Source organism: Tamandua tetradactyla, chromosome 6 (genome assembly GCF_023851605.1).
Source record: "Tamandua tetradactyla isolate mTamTet1 chromosome 6, mTamTet1.pri, whole genome shotgun sequence".
Lineage (NCBI taxonomy): Eukaryota > Metazoa > Chordata > Mammalia > Pilosa > Myrmecophagidae > Tamandua > Tamandua tetradactyla.
In genome coordinates this window covers 145,013,383-145,039,444 of record NC_135332.1, presented here as the reverse complement: position 1 = coordinate 145,039,444, position 26,062 = coordinate 145,013,383, and the positions used below count along the sequence as shown (strand labels likewise).

The window sequence follows — 26,062 nt, the reverse complement described above, 5'->3', positions numbered from 1 at the left end:
ATTTTTTATTGATATATGTTCACATAACATGTCATCATCCAAAGTGTACAACCAGTGTTCACAATATCATCATTTATCATCACAATAGATTCTTCTTTTTTCGTGAAAAATAACATATATACAAAAAGGCAATACATTTCAAAGCACATTGCAACAATTAACTGTAGAACAGACCTAAGAGTTTGGTATGGGTTACAATTCCACAATTTTAGGTTTTTACTTCTAGCTGCTCTAAGATACTGGAGATTAAAGAAATATCAGTATAATGATTCAGCAATCGTACTCATTTGTTAAGCCCTGCCTTCTCTGTGTAACTCCACCATCACCTTTGATCTTTCTCTCAGTCTTTAGGGGTATTTGAGCTTTGCCCATTCTAACTTCTTGTTAGAGGGGGCTGCCGATAATATGGAATAGGGGATGAACTAGTTGATGTTCTGGAGAGGCTGACCCCTCTGCATTTCAGGACTTATCTGGTCCAGGGACCCATCTGGAGGTTGTAGGTTTTGGAAAGTTACCCTAGCACATGGAACCTTTGTAGAATCTTATATAACACAATAGGTGTTCTTTAGGATTGTCAGGAATGGTTCTAGTTGGGGTTTGGCAAGTTACGGTAGGTAGTGATGTCTGCTAAAGCTTTCATAAGTGTGACCTCCAGAGTAGCCTCTCGACTCTGAACTTTCTCAGCCACTGATACCTTATTTGTTACACTCATTTTCCCCCTTTTGGTCAGGATGGAATTGTTGATCCTACGGAGCCAGGGCCAGGGTCATCCCTGGGAGTCATCTCTCACTCTGCCAGGGAGACTTTCTCCCCTAGATGTCATGTCCCACGTAGTGGGGCGGGCAATGATTTCACTTGCGGGGTTGGGCTTAGAGAAACTGAGGCCACATCTGAGCAACAACAGAGGTCCTCCAGAAGTAACTCTTAGGCAGTCTCACCTTCTCTGCTACCTACATAAGCTTCATGAGAGTAAGCCTCATGATCGAGGGTATGGCCTATTGATTTGGGGTTCCCTAAAGTTTGACACAGTATCAGGGGATTCCCTGATGGTGAGATTAATAGTTCCATATTCTTTCTTCCTTCCCTCATGGGACTTTGCCAATACTTTTTTTTTTTTTTTTTTTAAAGGAAAGACAGAGAGAAGGAAGGAAGGATAGAAGGAAGGAAGGAAGGAAGAAAGGGAAACATTTTTAAACATTTTCTTGTTTTATTGTATTCTGTTTCTCCGTTTTTGTTACATGGGCTGGGGCCGGGAATCGAACCGAGGTCCTCCGGCATAGCAGGCAAGCACTTTGCCCGCTGAGCCACCGCGGCCCGCCCCTGCCAATACTTTTTGATCATCTGCTTAATATACTCTGAGATGTATTCAGACATTACATTAAGCTATATGGGGTTAAAGGCCCTCATTCTTATTCTGGGTTTCCTATATTTGGATTGTTTAAATAATTTATCCAGACACATTGAGTTAGAGTATGTGCTACAGAAAATTTAGGTTCTGGACAAAACAAACCTTTCTTCCTTTGGTCTCAAAGATGAGGTTCTAAAATATAGACAATGTCTCTTTACCCCTGTATTCTGAATTACCTTAATCCCAACCTGATCAGTTTTGTTCTCTAAATACCAGAATATACGTATATAGAACAGCCTCTCAAACTCCAGAAATAGCAATTACCACTTTGGACTAAATGTGACTGCTATAAGAGTTTACAATCTAGGCTCCTGTTTTCCTATAAGAATTTTCTAAATGAGAACATGCGATATTTGCTTTTTTGTTTCTGGCTTATTTTGCCTCACCAAATGTCCCATAGATTCATTCACAATGTCGCATGCCTCACAACGTCATTTGTTTTTGTAGCAGCACAATATTCGGTCATATGTATATACCATCATTCACCAATCTACTTCTCAGTCAGTGCATCCTTCAGCCCCCTCCAGTCGTTGTGTACCCTAACTTTTAACATTTTTTATTTTGCAATAATTTCAGACTTAGAGAAGTTTCAAAAATAAAGCAAAGAATTTCTATGTGTATCTTTTCACCTGAATTCTCCAAATTAGCATTTCACATATGCTTTATCGTGTGTGTGTATGTGTGTGTGCCTATATACAGACACGCTGGTGAGTGTTGCAGACACAAATCGCTTTACCCAAAAATGCTTCTGTGTTTCTTTCCTAAGATCAAGGACTTTCTCTTATTTAACTGCAGTGTAGTTATCAAAACCAGGAAATTGGCACTGATCCAATAGTGTTAGCTAACTAATTTGATAATTTGTTATCAAATTTCACCACCCATTTCACGAATGTCCTTCATGACAAAAGGAAAAGATTTTTTTTCTTCTGTACATTATTTTTTCCCTCTTAAATATATATTGGAGAAATCATTCTACATCAGCAATAATGGATTTACCTTGTTATTTTTCTATGACTTCAAATGTTTTTAAAACATAGTAAATAAAAATTCTAGAAGGCATCATTTTCTCTTTGTTTTCTGTACTGGAGAATGTACTTCTTTTAAAAATCTGTTTGGGCTCTTTTATAGCCCAAAACATAACATGTTTTAAATTTTCATTCTCTCTTGTTTTTTTTTCTCAAGTCTTAAGGAAATGCTCCTTTATTACCTGGCATTTTCACAAATGCTCACACTACTTAAGGGATCATTTTTCTGGACCTGGTCTTTATCCGTGTTTTCAGGGTATCTTGGGCTATCCTGCTGGACTTAAAGACTTTAAAAAAACTGCTTTGGGGAGTTGGGAGACCCCTACTCGCCCCGTTGCCATGTCCCACCCCTTGCATTTCCTCTGTTGTTCTGGCTCAAATCCGAATGTGCAGGAAGCGCTGCAGTTTCTGACTTCACCCTGGGGTTTACTGGGGGTTGAGAAGCTCCATGGATAGAGACATAAAGCCCCTGTAGTCACATCTCATGGAGGGGGTGGGGATCCTGGCAGAGACTAAGTGACGGGAAGGAACAGCAGGGCCCTTGGCCAGACATAGGTGAGGGAGGAAGTCAGCAGGTGGGCCAGGCCTAGCCGTAGGGCTGCGGGTCAGAGAGGTCAGTATATGGGCACAAAATACGTTGCGGTCGGGGGTGGGGTGGGGGGGCCCTCATTGATTCCCGAAAGAATTTGCTGCAGGGCAGAACTGTGGGAAAGGCAGCCTGAGGCATCTGGCTTGGGGGTGGAGTGGGGTGGGGTGGGAGGACTAGGGGGAGAAAGAGGACTCTGCCCCTGGCCAGGCCTTAAGGCTCTTCTCCTGGCTTCTTCAGAAATAGATCAGGAGAAGGGGGTCGTGAGCCAGGTGAAGCGGACACCTCTGACGGGTCAGGCTGGGGAGTAGGACTTTTGTTGCCTGTGGGATCTCAGGGGTAACTGGGGGCCCCACAGGTGAGGGAATGAAAATTCTAATTGCTATTCTCATGGCAAACATCGTAACAGCATTAGGAAGTGACTGTTCTTCACATGTAGCCTATGTTCACTCATTTAATCTTCGCATAAACCAAATGGTTGTCATAATCATTTGACAGATGAGGGAACGGAAGCACAAAAACCTTGAGCAGTTTGTCCAAGAATTTTATAAGTGGGTAAGTGGCAGAGCTGGGACTGGAACCCAGGCTTTTAAAGCCATGGCACATGGGCACAGGAAGTGCCACCTGCACGCAGGGATTCCTCTCCGGAGGAGAAACTGGCTAGGGGCACACATGCCACAAGAGCTTGGGAGAGTCACACCGTGTCCCTGACACTTGTGCTAGGAGAAAACAACCCATAAGTACTGGATGTTGTGTACAAGTATTGTTTCTGGGATTAAAACCTAAAGAACGACGAGAGCAAATGTCATTTAAGAGACCAGTCATGCTACCCCTCCAAAAGGAATTCTTGTTAGGATGCAAACCTTTGTAGCAATTACAGAGGAAGTGTTTGAGTCTGTTGTTTGAGGTGGAATATGTTGGCATGGAGAGTTTGGCTTCCCTATCTCTACTCTAAAAATTGTTTTGGGTCCCAGGAGTCTCATGAAAAGAACTTGAACTCAGCTCATAACTGGTGTTTAGACATGGCTGATGGACAGAGAGGTGGGTGAGGGTTTGGGCGGTAGTTTGCTGCTGTATTGGAAAGAGAGGCCTATGGTCAAAACCAGGAGCAGCACAGAGTCTTTCTCTCCCTCTACTCAGGCAGCAAATACTCTCTCTCTCCTCAAACCTTTCTATTATAAGACCTACCCCCACACTGCCCCCAAAATGAAAGAGCACTAAGGAGTTTTCCTCCAAATAGAGAGAGGCCAGTGCTGTATAGTCAGAGACTGGCAGTGACCCTGCTCTGGCAGCAGCTTAGAAAGAACAGGTTTGAAGACAGGATTGAAAAAGGGTCTTCCCAGGACTCGCGGGTTAAGAGGAAACTGGGGGTCATTTGGCGCCCACATCCTGAAGGGGCGGCCGGTAACAGACTTTGCTCTGCCTTAATAGTTGTGTGTGTGTTTGGAGGTAGTGGGGGGGGGGGGGATGCACAATTATTGTCCTTTTGTTTGTTGAAGTGGTTGAAACCGAATCACCCATATATGAAAAGACGCGCACCTTCTCAGCTGAGTACGTATATAAAACCACATCAACTCAGGGCTGCAGCTGGCAGGAACACACAGATGATTCCTTCACGCTGTAGTGGATGAGATCAAAGGCAGTAGCCTCAGAAGCACCTTTCACTCCACAAATGTTTTTTTTTGTGCCTCTGTTGTGAGCTGGGTGCTGGGATATGGTGGGGGCAGGACACCGACGGCACTCACCATCACAGAACCTGCAGCCCAACCCGGTATGCACTTCTCAGTCCACCATTAACTTGCTGTGGCCATGGAAAAAGGTGAATTTTGGTGTCCTCGTCTATACACTAGGAATAATGATCGCCTTCTGGTAGCACGATTATAAGGATAAATGAGATATAGTCCTTAGCATCTGGTTAATACCCAATAAACGGTAGCTGCTACTGCTGCCACTGTTTCTACAGTCCAGGTGAGGAGTCAGGATATCAACATAAAAAAGACAAAGATATGTAATAATTCGAAATGCCAAGTGGCTAGAGTTCTCAAAGTATGATCCTGCAAAACGTCGGATGCAGTTTTTTCCTACTGAAAGCAGATAATGGGGATCTTTTACCAAGTTGCAGAAAACTGTATTGGTTTCTTGAATTAATGGAGTTCTTAAAAATGAAAAAAAATTAAAGATGGGAACTTAGTTAAAAAAGAAATAATGCAGATAGCTATTCAATGAAAGGTAAGCCCCTCTCCTATCTCTCACCTGTGGTCTCCCAGTTTCCATGCCCCAGAAGCTTTTATTGCTGATGATTTCTTGGATGAAGATACTTTAGGCATACATTCATATATTTCTAAATACATGCCTTCACCTCTCTTTTCTTTATGTGCCATGCTGCACCTTTTTCCTATTTATGAATATATGTAGGATGTATGGATAAGATCATTGATTGCTACATTGCTTATAATAATAAATAATCGGAAACCACTTACATTTCCATCAGTGAGGGACTAGTCAAATAAATCATGGTGCATTAATTCAGTGAAATATCATGCAGTTATAAAAGGGAGGATGCACTTTATTGATATGGGAAGATCTCCAAGTGATATTGCTAATTGAAAAAGGCAAGACACAGGACATATGTGTATTACAAATTCCATTTACTTAAGAGGGGAGAGGAGAGAGAGAATACACATTCAGTTGCTTATATGGGCTTAAAAAAACTCTGGAAGGGTCTAAAGAAGGAATAACAGTGGTTACAGAGGGGTGGGATAAGAACTTTGTGGCCAGGAAGGGAGAATAAATTTTCACTGAATACATTTTTTATATGTATCATTTTTTTTAAGCTATAGAAATGTTTATATTTTCAAAAAAATTAAATAGAACTGAAAAATCATTTAAAGACTTGATATGGCTGCTTGGTGTGCAGTGCGGTAATATCTAGTTAGAAATGCCCATCTCCTTTGACCCAGTGTCACCTCTTCATGTAGTCACTCAAAAAGCGTACTTGGTGTGAATGCAGAGCATACGGTTATGGGCATTTGTTTCAGCATTGTTTTTGGTTGCAAGAGACAAAGGAATAGTTCATTATGTGACTGTCTTCATTGTGCTCCATTCTCATAGTAAAATACTGCAGCTGTTAAAGCAAAGGTAGACCAGTACGTAGTGGTGGACATTCCCTTTTGGGTGGCTTGTTTCCCAGTGAGCCATTGCAGAGAACAAAATGAATTGTCAAGAAGATGATGATCAATAACAGAAAAAATATGTAATGGCCATGACAGTCATGCTATTTGACAGGCTCAGTAATTCATCTCTTAGGTGGTGCCATTTGTTCAGCTGTGCACAGCAGTTTGGCCGTGCTCTCTTGTTTCGTGATTAAGAGCATGGGTTCCAGAATCAGACCTAGAGTCAAAGGCCGTCTTTGTTCCTCAGGCTGTGTGACCTTGGGCAAGTCACTGATCTTCTCTGATCAGTGATCTGGTTTTTTAATCTGTTAAATGGAGATAATATTTACCTCAGGATTTGTTGTGAAGATTAAATGAATTAAAATATACAAAGTGCTTAGCGCACTGCCTGCTACTTAACAGTTGTAGAGTCAGTGCTAATGGGGTGAATACCTCTTCTTAATAGCTCTCCCCCTCTCCACTAATGTGATAGAAAAGGTCATTTTGCACATATACCACAGATATGCTAGGAAATAAGGCAAGAGCTTTTACATATTTTCCTGAAATCATCCTCCTTCAAGAGGGAATGCTTTTAAGAGTCTCTTATGTACCTTTTTTTGAAAAACATAGCTTTGTTTGGGAAAGGTACCACCCAAAACAACCTCACTCAGTGCTAGTTTTGAATTCTGATTTGATTATTTGATGAAAGTCATAAAACAGCAATTAAAAGAAAAAAGAAATTTAACACAGATTTAGTAAGTTTAGCTTTATAATTTTAGCTAAAGCGTGAGATCCAGGTACGGATGTGTGAGAAGGGAGAATGGGAAGGAGGGACCAGTCACAAAGCACCTAACACGTGTTGTCTTAGTTTGCCAGGGCTGCTGTGACGGATACTACACAATGGGAATTTATTGGCTTATGGTTTGGGAGGCTAGAACTCCAAAATAAAGATGTTGGCAAGGCTTGAAATCGGTAGCATTCTGCTGCCAAATTGCACCTCTGCCTCCTGTCACGTGGTGCTCTCTGCTCTCCCTGTGCCTGCTCTCCCGGTGTCCACTGACTCCTTGGCTTCTTCCTGTGACTTTCTCTGACTTCTGGCTTCTCTTTATAAGACCTCCAATAATATGGGTTATGATCACCCCCAGCCCCGATTCAGTTTGGATCCTAGAAGATCCTGTTCGCAAATGATTTCACTCCTTATCTGATAATACATCTAACAGATGGGTTCACACCCACAGGACCACAGATTAAGAACATGCTTTTGATTCAGTCTGCCACACATGTATTTGGAATTCTCAGCTGGCAGTATCTGCTCCTGGCAAAAGTACCTGGATATTGGTGTCTGAAGCTTTAGAACCAAAGGGAAAAATACCTTTACAAGTAGGATATTTTGCTAAATAAAAGATCTGGAATCTGTCTGACATCTTCATCATTTCTTTTGAAACCTCCTGATAGCTGCCAGCATTTTTAATATGCTCCCAATCAGTGTTTCTTGGTTGATTTAAAAATTTCAAATTGCCAAGGGTCTTGCTAAACTGGGAGTCTAGATCTGATTTTAAGATCTTTTCACTTCTTCACATTAATCTCATTATCTCCTGGTACGGAAGCAAGATGGATACTTGAGCTGTATGCATAAATAAGGTGATATTCCTGGGAACACAGTCATTTGTTGTCAAGACTGTCTGTAGGAGGCAAGCTTTATGGATTTGCATATATTTGAGAAGTGACAAGCTCTACCTCCTTCAAGGAAGCAGCAGTGTGCTGGCGAGGCCTGGAGAGTTCCTTTCAGGGCGGGTGGGGTGGGGTTGGGGAGTAGAATGACTGTGATGGCTTGAAAATGTATTAGCCCAGAAAATCATGTTCTTAAAGCTAATCCATTCCTGTGGGTATAAACCTATTGTAAGTAGGACCTTTTCATTAGTTATTTTAGTTAAGGCATGGCCCAGGGTGCGTCTTAATCCTTTTCCTGGGGTCCCTTAAAAACCAGATGGATACAGAGAGAGAGAAAGCCATAGAAGCAAGAAGCTGAAAGCAAGGAAACCCGGAAGAGAAGGGGGAGACCAGCACTCACTGCCATGTGCCTTGCCATGTGGCAGAGTGTCCAGGACCGCCAGCAGCCAGTCTTTAGGAAGAAAGCATCGTCTTGGTGATGCCTAGATTTGGACATTTTCACAGCTTCAAAACTGTAAGCTTCTAAGCCAATAAATTCCCGTTGTTAAAGCCAACTCATTTCATGGTATCTGCTTTGAGCAGTTTAGCAAGCTAAAATAGTGATTTAATGGAGTAGACCCAGCCCTGCCCCATGCTAACCCAGCTGCTGTCCATGTTTTTCAGTACCCATGGACCCAAACGTGTTGAGAAGTGATGTCTTCATTGATTTTTTAAAACTGCTACAGCTGGTAAGCTTGCTCTTCTCTAATGAGGCCCTTATTTCTCTGCAGAACATGTCTCTTATTTAACTTGAGTAGGGGGTGGGGCGCGGGTGACACATGCTTGTGTGTTTCTGGCCAGCATCCCCATAGGGCTTGGACTCTTGGGTAAAATGTGTTCATTTGGGGTAGATTAGAAAATTGTTGCTGTTTTGTTCTTTTGTAGGTTTAGATGCTAGGTGGGAAGTGAGGTTGTGTTACCCAACCTTTAGCTCACTGCAAGTAAACAGGTACCATTTTCTGTGTCCTAAGCCTTGTACACGTCCAAACTGGCTCTGAAGCAGAGAGCCTTAGAATGAGGGAAGAGAGCTACAGCTTTTATCTTTGAGGAGTCATCACATGTGCCACTGTAAAGGCATCAGAACAGTGGCCATGCCAACTATTTCTTGTATACTCTGTATTCTAAACTTTACTGTAAATGGATCATGGAGAAAATGCAGCCTAAACAGAATCACACGAGACAACTTTCCTTTGTCCTTCTGAAGAACCACTGGCCATTGCCCTCTAGAGGTTGAAACTTCACAACATCCATTTGTTTAGCACATCACTCATTGTAATTGATGCCTGTGTGTGTGCTCAATGAATGAAAGGCTGTGAAAGGATTGCACTTCTACAATAATACGATATTATTGAACTGGCTTCCTATTTAGGGAAGGAATGATACCTTGATCAGATTTGTAAAAGTAGAGCAACATTGTTCTGTAACCAACATTTCATTTAAACAGTGGCTTAAGTGTGTTGATATACTGGCCCACTCAATCTGAGAAATGATCCTAGAGTCTCCTGCTGTGTAGTGATTCATAGTTTTATATACACTTGATGGTTTTTAAAAAGTAAGTGGTGGTGGTGGTTTGCTCAAACAGCACAAAAAGGTATACTATAGAAAGTAACTTTGGGACAGGGCGATGGTGGCTCAGTGGCAGAGTTCTCGCCTACCATGCTGGAGACCCAGGTTTGATTCCTGGTGCCTGCCCATGTGAAAAAAAAAACAACTTTGCTTCCTATCAGAGATGTCCAGTTCTCCTACAGAGGCAACTGTTGTTTATACTTAATGTGTGTTCTTTCTGCAGGCTTTCTGTGCATAGACAATTATATATCATGCATAGTCTTTTCTTAACTTTAAAGGTAGACTTTATTTTCTAGGATAGTTTTAGATTTACAGAAAACTTGAGAAGATGGTATAGACAGTTCCCAAATACCCTGAACCCAATTTCCCCTAATATTAACATCTTATATTCATATGGTATATTTGCTACGAATAATGTAGCAATAGTGACACGTTGTCATTAACTGAAGTTCCTTCCTTAATCAGATTTCCTCAATCTTTACCTAATATCTTTCTCTGTTCCAGGCTCCCATCCAGGAAACCATATTACATTTAGTTGGTCTGGTCTCCTTAGACACCTCTTGGCTCTGACACTTTCCTTGTAAACATTTTGATGACCTTGACAGTTTTGATGAGTATTGGTCAGATATTTTGTAGGATGAACCTCAACTGGAATTTGATGTTTTTCTCATGATTAGACTGGGGTTTCAGGTTTGGGAAAGGAAGATCACAGCAATAAAGCACCATCTGCATCATATCATAGCAAAGGTATTGATTATCAACATCACGTATCACTGTTGGTGCTGACCTTGGCCACCTGAGTTAGTGTTTGCCAGTTTCTCCACTGCACAGTTACTCCCACCCTTCATTTCCGTACTGTGCTCTTTGGAAGGAAGTTGCTATATGCCATCCATGCTTAAGGACTGGGGATTTAATGCTTCTCCCCCTTCATGTATTTTATTGCTCAGATTATTCCAGCTTTGGCCATTGGGAGCTCTTCCAATTGCTGCCTTTGTTCCTTTGACATGCTCCCATAGTTGTGTGTGTGTGTGTGTGTGTGTGTTTAGAGTTTCCTTATTTCCTGGCACTGACAAGATGTTCCAGGCTCGTCTTATGTATTTCCTCCCCCATTCCTAGAATCAGCCATTTCTTCAAGGAGCCCTGGTTCCTTTTATTGAAGAATGGTGTTAGAAACCAAGATTTAGTTGCCAGGTGATATCCTTTTGGTGTTAGAAATAATCACCTTTTCTACACACTTTCTATGCCTTATTTCTTAAAATTTACATCTTTCTGATCATTCTGTATCAGTCCATAGAGGTAAGTTTACCCTTAGTTGGGGCATCTCTTTTGTATGCATTACAGTTTTTACCTTTAATGCTTTTTAAAAGCTTTTCACCAGGTACCAGTGCTTTGGAGTCTTGTTTTGTGTGTCTTTCTTTCTGTGCTAATTTGAAGCATTTTTGCCCATTTCTAGTCCTCTTAGTATTTTACCTTTTTCACTTTATATGGAAGCCTTATCTTGAGGTCTCTTCTTGCTTCTTTTCCATCTTCTAATTGTTTTGTTTGCCTCAAAGAAAAGTGCAGGACAGAGATAACTTTACTCTTCAAGGTTTTTATACAGGAGGCTGACATGATGATTTTGAAAAGGAAATTACATTGAAATCAGGAAGGCTGTCCTGTGTACATTGTGCCCAATCTTGCTTTATTCCATCATTTATTCTTCATATATTCAGCAAAGATGCACTGAATGGCCTCCATTGAGCTAATGCTGCTGTGGAGACAGGCACACAACAGTTAACAACATCCATGTGGCTCACAGACTTGACTGTCTTTGGAGGAGACAGAGAAGTCACTGGGGAAGCCAAATAATATGAGGTGCCCTCTGATACAGGATGAGTGTACTGTGCTCGAGGTGGTTGGATGGATGCCAAGACTTTCTTCATCCCCTCAGGCCTGGAGTGGCTTTTACGGGCCCTGCCACCTCCAACAGTTTCGTGCCCGCTTCTCCCAGTGTCCAGTACAAATATTATCGTTTTCTGAGTGAGACCTGATGGGAGAGAGGCTGCCAGGCACTGCTTGGGATGCATGTGTATCTGGACAGCCTGGAGGAAGGTACTTTGTCAGAAAGACTTTCTAGAGAAAGTGACATCTAAGCTGTTATTATAACGTTTTAGAGTGAGCAGGGAGGGAATATTATAATCTGCCTGGGAGACTCAGGCCTGATATAATGAAAGCAATGGTCACTTATTCTTGGGAGTGGGGCTTCCCCAGCTGCCAGTAGACCTTTCCCTGACCACCCTTAGGGCCAGTGTCATTTGCTAGCAGTAAATAGATGGGAATAAAGGCAGGAGAGAAGCTGGTCTTGCAGCATCGCTGCTCTTTCAGGGGTGATGGGATGCTGGGGGACTAGAATGAGCAGCAGGTGACGAGAAGACTTGCCAGGCCATTAAGGGCCCCCAAGGAGCAGGGATTAGGCCATATCCCCGCCTCAGGACTCCACAGACCCCACTGGGGTATTTCCACTGCATCTGGTACGTGCAGCGGCCTGCAGCTTTCAAGTGGTTATCGCCAAATAATCACATTCTCAAGGTCCAGTGGGACCTTTCCAGGGCCCAGAAAGTACAAGAGAGTCTTCTTACCTTTGGAGAAGGGCCTGTGCAACCCTTCAGGAGCCTTGCCCAGGAAAACCTCTGTGAATGGCGGCCAAGGATGAGCTGTAAAAATGAGAGAGGTTTTGCCTCTCGAAATTTTGGTCATTTAATCTGGGTCAAACGCAGTGCTTGTGTGCAGCAGTTCTTTCATTCCTCACAGCTTACTGTGGAAGGTCCTATTATTTTTCAGGGTCAGTTGTCCGTGGGTACATGTCTAATAGATGGAAGAATTGGGATCTAAGCCCAGGGGGACTGGACCCAGATGTTTTGAGATATTTCTAGAATGACAGTCGCCCAGCCCCATCTCCCATTTTGGGTATCTAGACTTCCTATGTTCTGAATTTTGCCTTGTGATTGCCTTAGAGATAAAAGGACTTTTAAAAAGCAAAATCAGAGTCTTTAGTTTACAGACCTTTTTTTTTTTTTTCCCCAATGGTTCTTAAATTCGAATGTTCTAGGGTTGCAAAAGGTAACTGAGCATGTGTCTGGGTGGCTTTTGTGAGCCTGGAAGGTTAAGTGGCGGCTTATTTACTTGGGAAGTTTTGCCACTATGGCTGTGTTTTAGAGTGCTGGAAGGTGACTGTTTCTCTATTTCCTCATAAAAATGTTTCTTCTCTTGTAGAGAAGTAATAGAACCCATCAGTAAGTATGATGAAAGTTTAGAATGTTTGAATTCTCTTGAGTAAGAAACTTCAGGAACAAGCAACATTCCTCAGCCTAGAAGAAAAACATCAACAAATTCTATTTGAAAAGAGTTACCATGTGTTTTCAAATGTGTTAAGGTGGCCAGAGTAGTGGAGGATTTCAAGGTTTTGTTACCATATAAAGCAGTGGAATTTTTTGCCCAGTGTGCTCAACTATTCCTGGGACACCAGGTTTCAAAGAGAGAAAAGGTTTATTACTAGGCGTGCAGCAGGAGAGTTTATGGTCTGTCAGCCCCAAAATCTGTTTCCCTGAACTGCAGTAATTCTGATAGTTTTATAGCATTAAAAGAAGGGCAGGATAATGAGCACAGTGGCCCCAGATGATGTATTAGAGGTGATTTAATTATTGAATATGTGCAGATTGATTACATCCTTAGTTACAGAACATATGTAAGAAAACGGTCTACTTATATGATGATTTAGCATGATAACGAGGTATAGGTGATTTGTAGGTTGAAGTCTAAGCTGCTGCACATGGCAGGTGGGCCCCCTTTAGTGAGATCCAGTCTTGGTTATCAAGATAACTTTGGACTTGGGGTGGGTTAGTTCTGGGCTGACCCAGGACCCTTCATTAATAAACATTAGGGGCTGTCTTCAGTGATCACAAGACTCTAAAGAAAAACTGGTTACATATGTAAGTGAAGGTTAGTCCCAAGGTTTTTACAATCACAAGGGCACAAGATAAAGGCTATTTAGCCATTATCAGAGTTCAAGGCAACTGAATTGCAATTCAGAGATTTCAGGTATTTCCCTCTATCTACTCTAATGCACCAGAAAGTAAAAAGCAACATGTACACAATAATTCAATAATCAAAATCATCCTTAAATCCCAGTTTCTCAGTTATATTTTCATTAAAATAAATGCATTTTCTCAGTTTTCTAGTGTGAATTGCTCTTTTTGATTCCAAATACACCTACGTCAAGATGGTAGCTTATTTGATGTTTTGTTTTTATACATTCCAATTATACCAACTTGGGTTTTCCCCCTTTAATAGTGTTTTTGTATTGCTCTTACATTTTATTAATTATATAAGTAATACATTAAAATGTTAGTAATGGGCGGGCCACGGTGGCTCAGCAGGTAAGAGTGCTTGCCTGCCATGCTCGAGGATCTGGGTTCGATTCCCAGTGCCTGCCCATGTAAAAGAAAAAAAAAAAAAGTTAGTAAGATTAAAATAATATAGGTAAAGCCACTCCAAACCCATAATGTTTTATTTGTTGTACATTTTCTTTTCTTTTTGCATGGACAGGCTCCAGGAATCAAACCCGTGTCTCTGGCATGGCAGGTGAGAACTCTGCCATTGAGCCACCATTGCCTGCCCTGTTGAACATTTTCTTTTATCCCTTGATAATTATAAAGATTTTTCAGTGCCATCACATATTCTTTTTTTACTATATTCTAAAAATGTTTCGTTTTTATCATCACATTAGACTTTTTTCTTTTTATGAAAAATAACATACACAAAAGCAATAAATTTCAAAGCATGGAAAAGTGTTTCTTTTAATATGCTCACAGTTTAAAAGTAAATAAGGCTAAAAGGATTATAAAAAATCTCTGGAAGCAATGACTTTCTGATCTTTTAGCTTTTCCATTAGCTTTTAGATATTTAAAAATCTGGAAGTAAATTATATACTTCTATGACTGTCTTGTGGTCTTGAAGTTTAAGACATTATCCATTGACTGCCCATAATTCCCCAACTTTATGTCACAGTTAAAAAAGAAATCCATTGTTAGAATTTTTAGTTACAATATATAATATGTACATATTTTTTACTGCCAAATCGAATATCATTATGATTACTTTTACTTTCATTTTTTCCTGGAATTAAGCCTGTATCATTTTAAAGGAAAACAAAATGCTTAGTTGTCCTTAGGCATCTGACTCTGTCGGTACCTGCAGCAATGCTGTAAACAGAATTTTCCCCATGGCCTAATCAGTTAGGTTATTTTTCCTGGAGATGGTATGCCCAGAGCCCCTGTCTTGCTGCTGTTTAGAATGAGAGGGACTTGAGGAAGTTCTCCTGCGAGGAAAAAAGGAGAGGTTGAAGATGGGAATGGGGCGGGGAGGCCTTCATGGACAGGGGAGTCATGTCCTTGAGGAAGGAGCACTGCACGAGGGCTGGACTCAGGTGGAGGAGGGACTCCTCTCCCAGTGACTGTTTTTTATTTCTGTGTGACTTAACAGGAGGGGAGGTCGGCTGCTGGGGATCAGAGAAATGGTAGGTGTGGTGGGGATCATGGGGAAAGTGAAGGAAGTTAAAACAGAATGTGAGTCAGACTTCCCTTGGCGCGAGGCAACCTGCAGGAGGAAGAGGAGGAAGGCAGGGGAGGGGCAGTTGCCAACCGATTTGTCTCATCCTGCCCAGTGGCACAGAGTTGGGTGGCCCCTTTAACCCTTTGCCTGCCTTGGCGTAGAGGTTACTCACTGAGAATAGATTATCACAACTGAAACCAGTGCTGCTATGTCCAATCAGAAGAATTGGAGACTTTAATCTTGATGTTCTCATCTAAAATATTCTTAGGATGAGCATGCAAAGGCGAGATAGAGAGGAAGGTAATCCATATATATAATCAATTTTTAAATGTTCCATTTTAGATGCCACCATCCTAGTTCTTTTTATCCTTTCACTTGGATTATTTTGAGAAGTATGACACAAAGAATATTCCAATGTGTGTTTGTATAGGGTACTGTTCAAAACAAATTCAGCACATCACCCCTGCTCTGAAGGAATATATCTTCTAACCTGGCATTAAACTAATTAAGGATAAAAAGGCCGAGATCATTGTTCTAGTTTGCTAGCTGCCAGAATGCAATATACTGGAAACAGAATGGCTTTTAAAAAGGGAAATTTAATAAGTTGCTAGTTCACAGTTCTAAGGCCGAGGAAATGTCCCAATTAAAACAAGTCTATTGAAATGTCCAATCAAAGGCATCCAGGGGAAGATACCTTGGTTCAAGAAGGCCGATGAAGTTCAGGATTTCTCTCTCTTTGGGTGGGTCTTGATTGGTTTACTGGAGTCCTATAAAAGAGGAAACATTTTGGAGAATGAGAGATTCAGAGAGAGCGGAGAATGCTGCAGCACCACCAAACAGAGTCTGTCAGCCAATGCTTTGGAGATAAAGAAGGAAAACGCCTCCCAGGGAGCTTCATGAAACAGGAAGCCAGGAGAAGAAGCTAGCAGATGACACGGTGTTTGCCATGTGCCCTTCCAGATGAGAGAGGAACCCTGACTGTGTCTACCATGTGCCTTTCCAGATGAGAGAGAAACTGACTGTGTTCACCATGTGCCTTCTCACTTGAAAGAGACACCCTGAACTTCATCAGCCTTCTTGAACCAAGGTATCTTTCCCTGAATGTCTTTGATTGGACATTTCTATAGATTTGTTTTAATTGGGACATTTTCTCAGCCTTAGAACTGTAAACTAGCAACTTATTAAATTCCCCCTTTTAAAAGCCATTCTGTTTCTGGTATATTGCATTCCAGCACCTAGCAAACTAGAACACAAACGTATACTATTGAATAGGGAATATTTTACCTTTATGAACTGGGATTTTGATTAAAACATGGCTTTTCTAGGGGACATACATCCTTTCAAACCAGCACATTCTACCCTAAAAAAGACATGTTTTCCTCATATACAAAATACGTTCATTCCATAGCACTATCAGAGAACCTTAAACCATTCCAGTAACATTACAAATACAATACAAGGTTAAAACCAGTACAGAATTTCAAAGTTACAACCATGGTCTGTCCTAAGGCAAAATTATCCTCTGACTCTGGACCTTTGAAAACTTATAACAAGTTATTTGCTGCCAACATACAAAAGAGGAACAGCACAGGATACATATATGCATTTCCATACGAAGGAAAGAACACAAGGGTCACTGGACCCATACAGTTTCGAAACCTGTAGGGCAAAGTCCATTAGATTTCAAAGTCTAAGAGTCATTTATCTTCAGAGCTTCTGAAAGCAGTAGTCCCACCCTTTCCAAGGGCCTTAGCTCTCTCCAAATGCAACCTTGGGGAACACTAAGGAGACCACTTTTTCCTCGGCTCTACCCTCACCAAGCAACGGGGCTGCACCGGGGCTCTCTGCCATCTTCGGGGCACACACTCAAACCCTATGTGGTGGCAGCCAGGCTCTCCCCAAACCCCAAGCAATGTGCTCCACTCTCCCCAAGGCCTGAGGCAACATGACTCTTCCACTGCAATAAGGTGGGAGGCCCATCCTCTGCCTTTGGGGCAAACTTAACCTCTTCACGGGCTTGGGTGGGTCCGCTCTCCTGGTCTGAGGCTTCTTAACTTCAGACCTCAGCCTCCATGGTTTTGCCTCTGAAGTTATTTTTCCTCCAATGTGTCCCTTCTCTGAACCCCCTCAGTCCAGACTGGCAGCGGCTCTGTTTATACAGGTCCCGCAGCTCTCTCGTTGGCTATCTATGGAGTAGCCTTGGATCATGCCCCTCAGACATAAGGCGTTTCCACAAATCTTTCCTGGATAACTCTGAGTCCAATCCTGGTTTTCTCTGAAATGGCTGACTGGTTTCACATTTGGCCAAATCCTCACATGGAGCACTGTTCTCTGGGGTCTCCCTTCCTGGGAGCCCAAAATTTTCCAGAGCATCAATTTCTGGTTGCTTTGTATCCAAGAGTTCAGTTCTCAGCTTATTTCTTTCCTGTCGCATTTCGTTATAAGCTGTGAGGAGAAACCAGGCTGCACTTTCAACGTTTAATTTGAAGATCTCTTCTGTCAAAGATTCAAGTTCATGGCTTTTAAAATCAGCCTTCCAGCGAAAGCCACTCATCAATTTTATCTGCTATTTTAAAACAAGTATCATCTTCCTTCCAGTCTGCAATAGCACACACCTCATTTCTGTCTAGAGCCTGGTCAGAGGCATCTTTAGAGTCCACGTTTCTACCAACTGTCCCTTCAAAGCATTATAGGCCTTCTCTATCAAGTTTCTCACAGCTCTTCCAGAATCTTCCCCTTATCCATTTAAAAAGCCATTCTAACGTGTTTGGTATTTGCAAACTGCAGCAGCACCCCACTCTCATACCAATATCTGTTCTAGTTTGCTAGCTACTGGAATGCAATATACCAGAAATGGAATGGCTTTTGAAGAGGGGAATTTAATAAGTTGCTAGTTTACAGTTCTAAGGCCAAGAAAATGTCCCAATTAAAGCAAGTTTATAGAAATGTCCAATCAAAGGCATCTAGGGAGGGCGGGCCGCGGTGGCTCAGCGGGCAAGAGTGCTTGCCTGCCATGCCGGAGGACCCCGGTTTGATTCCCGGCCCCAGCCCATGTAAAAAAAAAAAAAAAAAAAAAAAAAAAGGCATCTAGGGAAAGATACCTTCGTTCAAGAAGGCTGATGATATTCAGGGTTTCTCTCTCATCTGGAAAGGCACATGGCGAACACAGTCACAGTTTCTGTCTTGGCTGGAAGGGCACATGGTGAGCAGAGTATCATCCGCTACTTTCTCTCCTGGCTTCCTGTTTCATGAAGCTCCCCGGGAGGCGTTTTCCTTCTTCATCTCCAAAGGTCACTGGCTTGTGGGCTCTCTACTTCTCATGGCTATGTCATTCTTCTCTGCTGTCTATGAATCTCCTTCATTCTCCAAAATGTTTCCTCTTTTATAGGACTCCAGAAACTTCTCAAGACCCACCTAAATGGTTGGAGACATGTCATCATCTAATCCAGTTTATCAATCACTCTTGACTAAATCACATCATCCAGGGAGATGATCTGATGACAGTTTCAAACATACAGTATTGAATAGGGATTATTCTACATTTATGAAATAGGATTTTCATGAAAACATGGCTTTTCTAGGGAACATACATCCTTTCAAACCAGCACAAGCATGCAACAAATAAATACTTAGAATGGGTAAAGTGGAGTTCAGCCACATCCATGTTAGGCCTTTTTCAATTGAATGGGAGAAAATCACAAAAGGGAAATATATTCATTTAACGGAGGGGTCTGGGAAAGCTTGGCTGGCTGGATCCAGATTCCCCCCAACCCCCGCCATGCCTTGTTCCCACTCCCACCCCTACTCCAGAGCCTGCTTTTTTCTTTGTGGAGTTCATTCTCTCAGAGCCTCTCCCCATGCCTTAGTGAAAATGGCCATTTGCTTCAAGAGTAGCAGCCCCGGCTGCAGGAGAGTACCTCTCTTCTGATTGCATCAGCACAATCTGATTGTAGGGCTCAAGCTAAAGCTGTGGACTGGAAGTGGGGAAGGGACGGTTTCCCTAAAGTAAAGTCAGTGCAACGTCACTGAAGGGAGGGAGGGCAGAGATCAGGTAGGCAGCGTAACAATGGCCATTACAACCTCCGTGACTTCAGTGGTCCTTGCTGTGATTTCCAAGTCACCGTCCCAAGGCCCACTTCCCTGTCCGCTCTAGGTCATATCTTTTTTTTTCTTTTATAAAGGGGATTTTATTAAGGTGTAAGTTATAATTCTAAGGTTGTGAAAATGTCCAAATTAAGGCACCAACAAGAGAATATCTTCTCGGGCAGCCAGTATCTGGAATATCTTTGCAGCTGGGAAGGCATGTGGCTAGCCTAGCTCTTCCTTACTCCCAGTTCATTACTTTCAGCTTCTGATTCCAGTCAGTGGCTTTCATTCTAAACATTCGTAGGTCCTCATTTAGCTTCTCGGGGCAAACTCTGGATTTCATCTCTTAATTTACCATCTCCAAACGTCTGTGTCTTAATTTCATTTCTCTGCCCTCCGAGTTGGTTCTGAGCATCTCCGGCTCTGAGCTTTCTGTGTCAGCTGTTCTAAGGACTCCTGTAAACTAATTAAGACCCACCTTGAATGGGCGGGGTCACATCTCCATCTATCATCTCCATGGAAACAAAGCTCCCACCCAAACAGTAGGTCTGCCCCCACGAGATTGGATTAGGATTTAAAGGACATGGCTTTTCTGGGGCACATAATAGTTTCAAACCACACAAGGGCTCCCTCATCCCAGTGATATGAATGTGTGAAGTTCTGACAGCAGTATCAGCGTTCCTCATGGACTGAGAACCCCTGCTGATCCCACATGAGCCCGGACACTGTCCAGAGGACAGAGAAGCCCTGAGACTAGTGAGCCCTTAGGGAGGTGTGCCCAGAACTCTCTGAAGAGAGAACAGTGCCACCCAAGAGGTGTTGGATGTCAACACCCTCACACAACCTTTTGCTGTACAAGCTAATCCTCTTCCTGTTTAGACAATAAACTGTGGGACATTTCCCACTTACTCTAGACCGTATCTTAATATACCTTTAGGAAAGACATTTGCATTTAGAGAACCCTTAAATATGACATGCCCAGAATTGAACTTTCATCTCCCTTCTTCTCCCCTACTTCATTGCCCTGGTTAGGGGACACTTGAGGGCAGGGCATGGAAATCCACTTAATGCAGCCTAAATGCTTTAGGGTTGTTTTTTAAAACATGATATGGGGTTCTAACAGAAATAGACTGCGGAAAATCAGGAAATGCACCCAAACCACATGGGAAGTAGAAAGACCTCAGGTAACAGCACCTCCTTCTGGTTCTGTCCTAGTGTGAAGAGGGTTCCTGCATCCGTTTTCCCATTTACACATGAACTTCTTTTATTTATGCATAAATTCTTTTCCTCCATAAATGTGGCTTAAAATGGCCCTGCCTTTGGTCCCAACTTTGTCTGATCTTTTCGTTCAAGCCCTTACCATCCTCTCACTTAGAGAATTCCCAAGCTGGCTTTTCAAAATCAGTTGGGTAGATTTATAATTGTATAGATTCTCTTAGAAATTCCAGCAAGTTGGTTGGAATCTGTTTTTGTTTTGTTTTGTTTAGCTTCCCAGATGATCTATGTGGTGTGGCCAGATCTGAGAATCCTGAGGTTACCACCTGCTTTTCTGTGCCCTGATTTTAAGCTCTGGGAACAGGGAATCTCCTTGGGCCAGTCAGATGTCCTCCAGCCACAGTCATGTGTCCTCCTCTGCTCCAGCCAGCTGAGTCCTGGGCTCTAGAGTAACAGTTATTAGCCTGCCATTTCTGGGGGTTAAGGATGGGGCACATCTTCTAAGAAGAGAGAGTAGGTGGAGAGGCAACTATTCATCTTTTCTTCCTGAGCCCAACCCAGCTCTCCTCAGCTCTCCCTTCAACTCTCCCATTATTAATCAATGATGCATTGATTAAATCCCAATCTCTCAGTATGGAAACCTGGGCGTAGGTTATTCAGTAGGTGTTTATTGAATGTCTGCTGATAACTGGGAAGATACTTGGTGCTGGGAACCCAATAGAAGATGGGAAGACTTGGGGACAAGACCACAGAGCCTCTGATGATTTAAATGGGGGCCAGTGTGGCTGGGGACTAAAAGCACCAAGATGAGGCTGGAGAGAACTGGAAGGTACACTGTGTGGGGAATATAGACCAAGAGAAGAGTTTCATATGTTGTTCCAAGGAAAACATAAAGTATCGGGGCGGGAGGTAGTTTAAACAACAGCGCAACATTTTTAGGTTTGTGTGGTGAGTGCAGTGTAGGGGGATGGAATGGAAGTGAGGAGAACATTAAGAAGGCTGTTGCAGGAACTTAGGGGAGAAGAGATGTTAGTTGGGCCTAAGGTGGTGGCAGTAGAGATGGAGAGAAGTGAGTAGATAGAAGTTTAAAATATAAGATACGCCAGACTCAGTGTTAGAGCCAAACATCACTGAATCATTTCTCGACTCCTTTATTTTTTTACCTGTTGCCACTAAGTCAAATGGAAGATACGTTCCTTCTTCCTCATCTTTACTGCTAACGATAACAAGACTATAAAGCTACATTTGAATGTTTACATTTCATCCTCTTGGGATAGGTCGTGTTATTATTGTCATTTTGGAGCTGAAGGGATGAGGTTAGAGAGGGGAAGGAAACTGCCAGGTTCATGCAGGTCATACGTAGCGAGTAGCAAGGCTGGGCTTGGCCTGGGTTGTAGTTTGTGCTCTTTTGTGCTCTAGCCCTGACCCTCACACCCTGTGTGCGGGTCACTGCCGGGATGTCTCTCAGGTCTCCCCTATCCTCCAATCTTTCTTCTATCCCGTATCCACCAAAGCACCACATTTCCCTATGGCTCCATTTCCATCTGTCCACTCCTCAGATCCAGCCACCAGGGCTCCCTTTGTCTCTGTAATAAAATCCTCAAGTCTCTGATTTCAGGGCCTTCTATAATCTGACATTCGCTATCAATCCAGTCTCCTTCGCTTTTCTTTTGTAGAAAAATTTAATAGACATATGCATTAAAATCATTTGTACTGTTTATATATTTTAGATATTTTCTTGGTCTTCAGTATAAGCTGAGTTGGGATTAATTCATGCTAGGCTTTCCTTTAGAACCTTATCAAGCAGCAATGCCATTCTTTCCATTCATTTTGTGAGTGTGCTTTTCCCCCCTGAGGTTAGAGACTCGTGAGTCCAGGTCTAGGTGAAGAACCGATGACTTAGAAAGGTATACCTAGAAAGGAACTGTTCGGAACACTTGCTCTGGAGAGACCCCTTTTCATTACTCTCTGTATCTCAGCTAAATCTTGGGCCTGGGGGAGGCTACTGTGCTTCTCTACCAACCAGTTATCATGGCTGCAAGGGATTTAGGAAAATCTTTCAAAACCCATCTGGAAAGTTCACAGGTACCGGGAAGCTCATTGGTGAGCAAGTGTGGCCTGAGGTTGTGTGCGGGAAGCTCAGGCCTGTGCAGTGGAAACGAGTGGCCCACATTCTGTTGAAGGGCTATGAGTGATCCTCAAAGGATGCTGGGAAGCGGATTGTTCTAGCACTGATGTTAGAAGGGGAATCCCGGCAGGCAGTTCAGCATTTGCTGATTCAGAGGCCAGTACCAACAATAAGAAGCTGCAAGACTACTGGCAAAGTTAAAATATATTGACAAGGGGCAAATCCACATCGTGCAGACGGAGGCCTATTATGGGGGAAGGCGGCATGGCGTGGTGGCCTAGAGCTATGGGGGCTGCTTCATTTATCATCCAAACTGGGACACTTGAGAAAGAAAAGCTGTGACCTGAGTCTATCTCCCAGAGTTTGCCCAGTTCAGATTTTTCCTGTAGTGAATCATTAATTACTACATATCTTGGACATTTAGGGATGCTTGGAAACTGGAAAAGTCTTAAAACTGAGACTGTTAAGGAAAGCAACTCTGTGCCTTGACAGATCCCCACACTCCGGAGGTGCTGAGAACAGCCCAGCCTTTGGCCAAAGGCCAGACCTCCTCCCGGGACCCCGTCCCTCTGTGGTCTCCGCAGGGCCAGCTCCAGCCCTACGCTTTCCTAGATTCCGACAGCCTTACCACGTTTCTAATGTGTCCTTGACATTCTAGACACTCCATCCTGAGAATTTCACAAGTCCCCAGGTTTGCAGCTGTGTAGCACATCTTTCCTTCCAGACGTACTTACTCACAAGAAGTAAACTGTGAACTGTGCTGAGCTGCAGTGTTGGGCTCTCAACTGGGCTTTCCCTTGTAGTACCGACTCGGTCCCCACATTAGCCTCATAGTTTGCACAGTTCAGATTTTTGTCGTCACAACATTATAAATTATTGAATATCATGAACTTTTAGGGATGCCTGGAGATATTCAAAACTGAGAAAGTTCATTCTGAGACTTCCAAGGGCCAGGTAAATAATTTTATCGAGTTTTCTTTTTTTTCTTCCTACAATGGATGCCCTGTTGCTTATTTCGAAATTATTCAAGTTTTATAGTCATTGCTTTGCCTTGGTCCCTTTCTATAACCCTCCTCACCCTCACCCCAATTCCCAGAGCAAAACCCCGCCCCAACCATCTCTGCCTTTGGCTCCGGGTCCCTATGGCACGGCTGTGCCTGAGCAGCACCAGGGACAGGGACCCCCGATCGTTCATTCCATGTGACGTGTATAGCAGTGAAAGAATGTGCAGAAGCTTATTTGGCTTTCCTTTTGTTCACAGGACACATTTAATATCGCTACCAAGAAATCTTCTCTGGATGTGTATTTGCCTGATGGAAGGAGTGTTAAAATCGAAATTCTAACATCAGATACTGCTGAAAGAGTCCTAGAGGTAAAGTTTGTTTGAACTCTAGCTGCAGAAGTGTATTTAGAAATAATTCTGTTTGAGAGCAGGGACTAGACTGTGGTTCTCTCCTGCATACCTCCTGTCTATCATCTTATTCTGTGGATGACTTGTCTGTAGAGATGCCAGGATTTTCTAGGAGACCGACTGTCATGTAAGTGTTGTAAAATTGTCCTAAAATGACCTGAGAAATAATCACCAATCAAAAGCAGATTTGGCATGACTGTAGTGGATACTCAGTGCAGTCTAATCAGAAGTGGCCAGTACAACCAATAAGCAATAACCAGGTTAAGGGCACACAAGACATTTGGAAGTGGAGGATGCCAGAGTCTCTAAAGCCCATTGGCCTGGGGGCAACACCAGGTAGGTGGGTGCCTTTAACGAGAGGCCCCGGGAGCTTGGTCTGACGCTGCATCAGTGGCAGGTCGGACGTCATCAGCGGGAGGCACTGGGTGTGTTGCAGCGGCGAGGGCGGCAGCAAGGCTTGCAGCACAGCTCAGGCGTTGGAGCTGGGACTCAGAGTGGCCCGGTGGCAGTCTGCCTCTACTTGAAGCTCATTGGAGTGGCATCAATATTCTTATTGCTGAATGTCCTTCGAGCAGGCATCAAGCTGGTCCATAGCATATCCTCACATGAATGTTATCATTTGTTACAAAAACATGTTTTTCTCAATTTGTTTATATTCCAGTAATGGTCAGTGTGTTTACCATGTTTTGGGCACTCAAGATCATTGATCTTCAATACACAACACTGACCAAGGAAACTGAGATCCAGCCAATCCTCCAGGGCCTCCTTGGCTTTTCTCTTCCTGTGGGAATTTTCTGGAGGTCTCTTAGGGCCTTTCTGAGGCTGCTGTCACTGCCCTGGACTCAGCCAGGAATGTGCTCTGGAAATACGCTTTATCATGGGATCCCTTATGGTCGGGAGCAGGAAGGAGGGTGGAGCCCACCTGCGAGTCTAAAACTGGTCTTACGGGGGTGAGCTGGTGGCAGGCTCTGGCAGAGAGTAACAGGAGAGGTGTCAAAGGCTGAAAGAGTTGTCCCCACAGGGCTGCCCCTGAAACCAACACCCCTGTCAGTTTGATTCTGTCCACAAGATCCAGAAAACCAGAGCTTGTTTTCGGTCTGTTATCTGAAGACTCTAAGGACAATGATAATGAAGAGCCCTGGGAGCTCTCAGGGCTGTCAAGACCTCAAACAAGGGCTGGCCTCATGAAGGTTCTTGACCCAGTCACAGGAAAGAATTCAAGGACTGATAGCATGTACAGCCAAAAATTTAATAAGCTTGGTGATGCCGGAGAGCCCCGGGAATTCTTTTGTCTTTTCTTTTTTTTTTCCATGTGAGTATCCCATTAGTGCAGCACCATTTGTTGAATTTTTGTTGGTTTGTTTTGCTTGTTTGTTTTTTTGGGAAGTGCATGGACTGGAAATCAAACCCACGTCTCCCGCATAGAGTTCTTTTTATTTAAAATGTTTTTTTCTATTCATTACTGTATTTTTTAATGCAATTTTATTGAGATATATTCACATACCATACAGTCATCCAAAGTATGCAATCAGTGGTTCACAGTATCATCATATAGTTGTGCATTCATCACCACAATCAATTTTTGAACATTTTCATTACTTCAAAAAAATTTTTTCTATCATCTTCAAAGGATCAAGCCTACTGGGTTACCGTTCAACAGTTTCAGGTATTTCCTTCTAGCTATTCTAATACACTTAACACTGAAAAGGGATATCTATATAATGCCTGAGAATCACCTCCAGAATGACACCTCTTTGAAATCTCTCAGCCATGAGCCCTGGGAGTTCTTGATGGCTGGAGGGTCCCGGGACTTTTCTACCAGATGCTAGAGGGCCTGAGAGTTCTCAGTTGAATGCCAGAGAGCCCTTGGGTGTACGGGTCAGGAGTTGAAACCAGGTCTCCTGCCTGGCAGGTGAGCATTCTACTACTGACCTACCCCTGTACACCCACCAGGAGTTCTTTATGCCGGAGAGCCGTGAGAGTACTTGGAGAATGGAGACCTCAACCAGGGCTGACACTGTGATGATTCTGGACTCAGTCACAGGAAAAAATTTGAGAACTAGTCAATGTGTACAAAAGTTTAATGCATAGCAGAAGTATACGCCTGAAGGGGGCATGGGAGTTCTCCCAAGGAGGAGACATGTTCTGAGGTTGGGATTCCTGCATTATAAGGACTTAGAGGGCCC

The 26,062-nt window shown here is 43.0% G+C and overlaps 1 protein-coding gene across 2 annotated transcripts in view; it reads left to right on the top strand.

Annotated features, from left to right (window-relative positions):
• SNX31 (sorting nexin 31) overlaps nucleotides 1-26,062 on the top strand; it is a 90,792-nt gene that overhangs the window by 13,370 nt on the left and 51,360 nt on the right. Inside the window, exons 4-5 of one of the 2 annotated variants that reach the window (XM_077163233.1) lie at nucleotides 8,506-8,570; nucleotides 23,727-23,837. In XM_077163233.1, the coding sequence (XP_077019348.1) occupies nucleotides 8,506-8,570; nucleotides 23,727-23,837 (176 nt within the window). The remainder of the gene's footprint in view (nucleotides 1-8,505; nucleotides 8,571-23,726; nucleotides 23,838-26,062) is intronic. The other variant, XM_077163234.1, reaches the window with a different exon arrangement.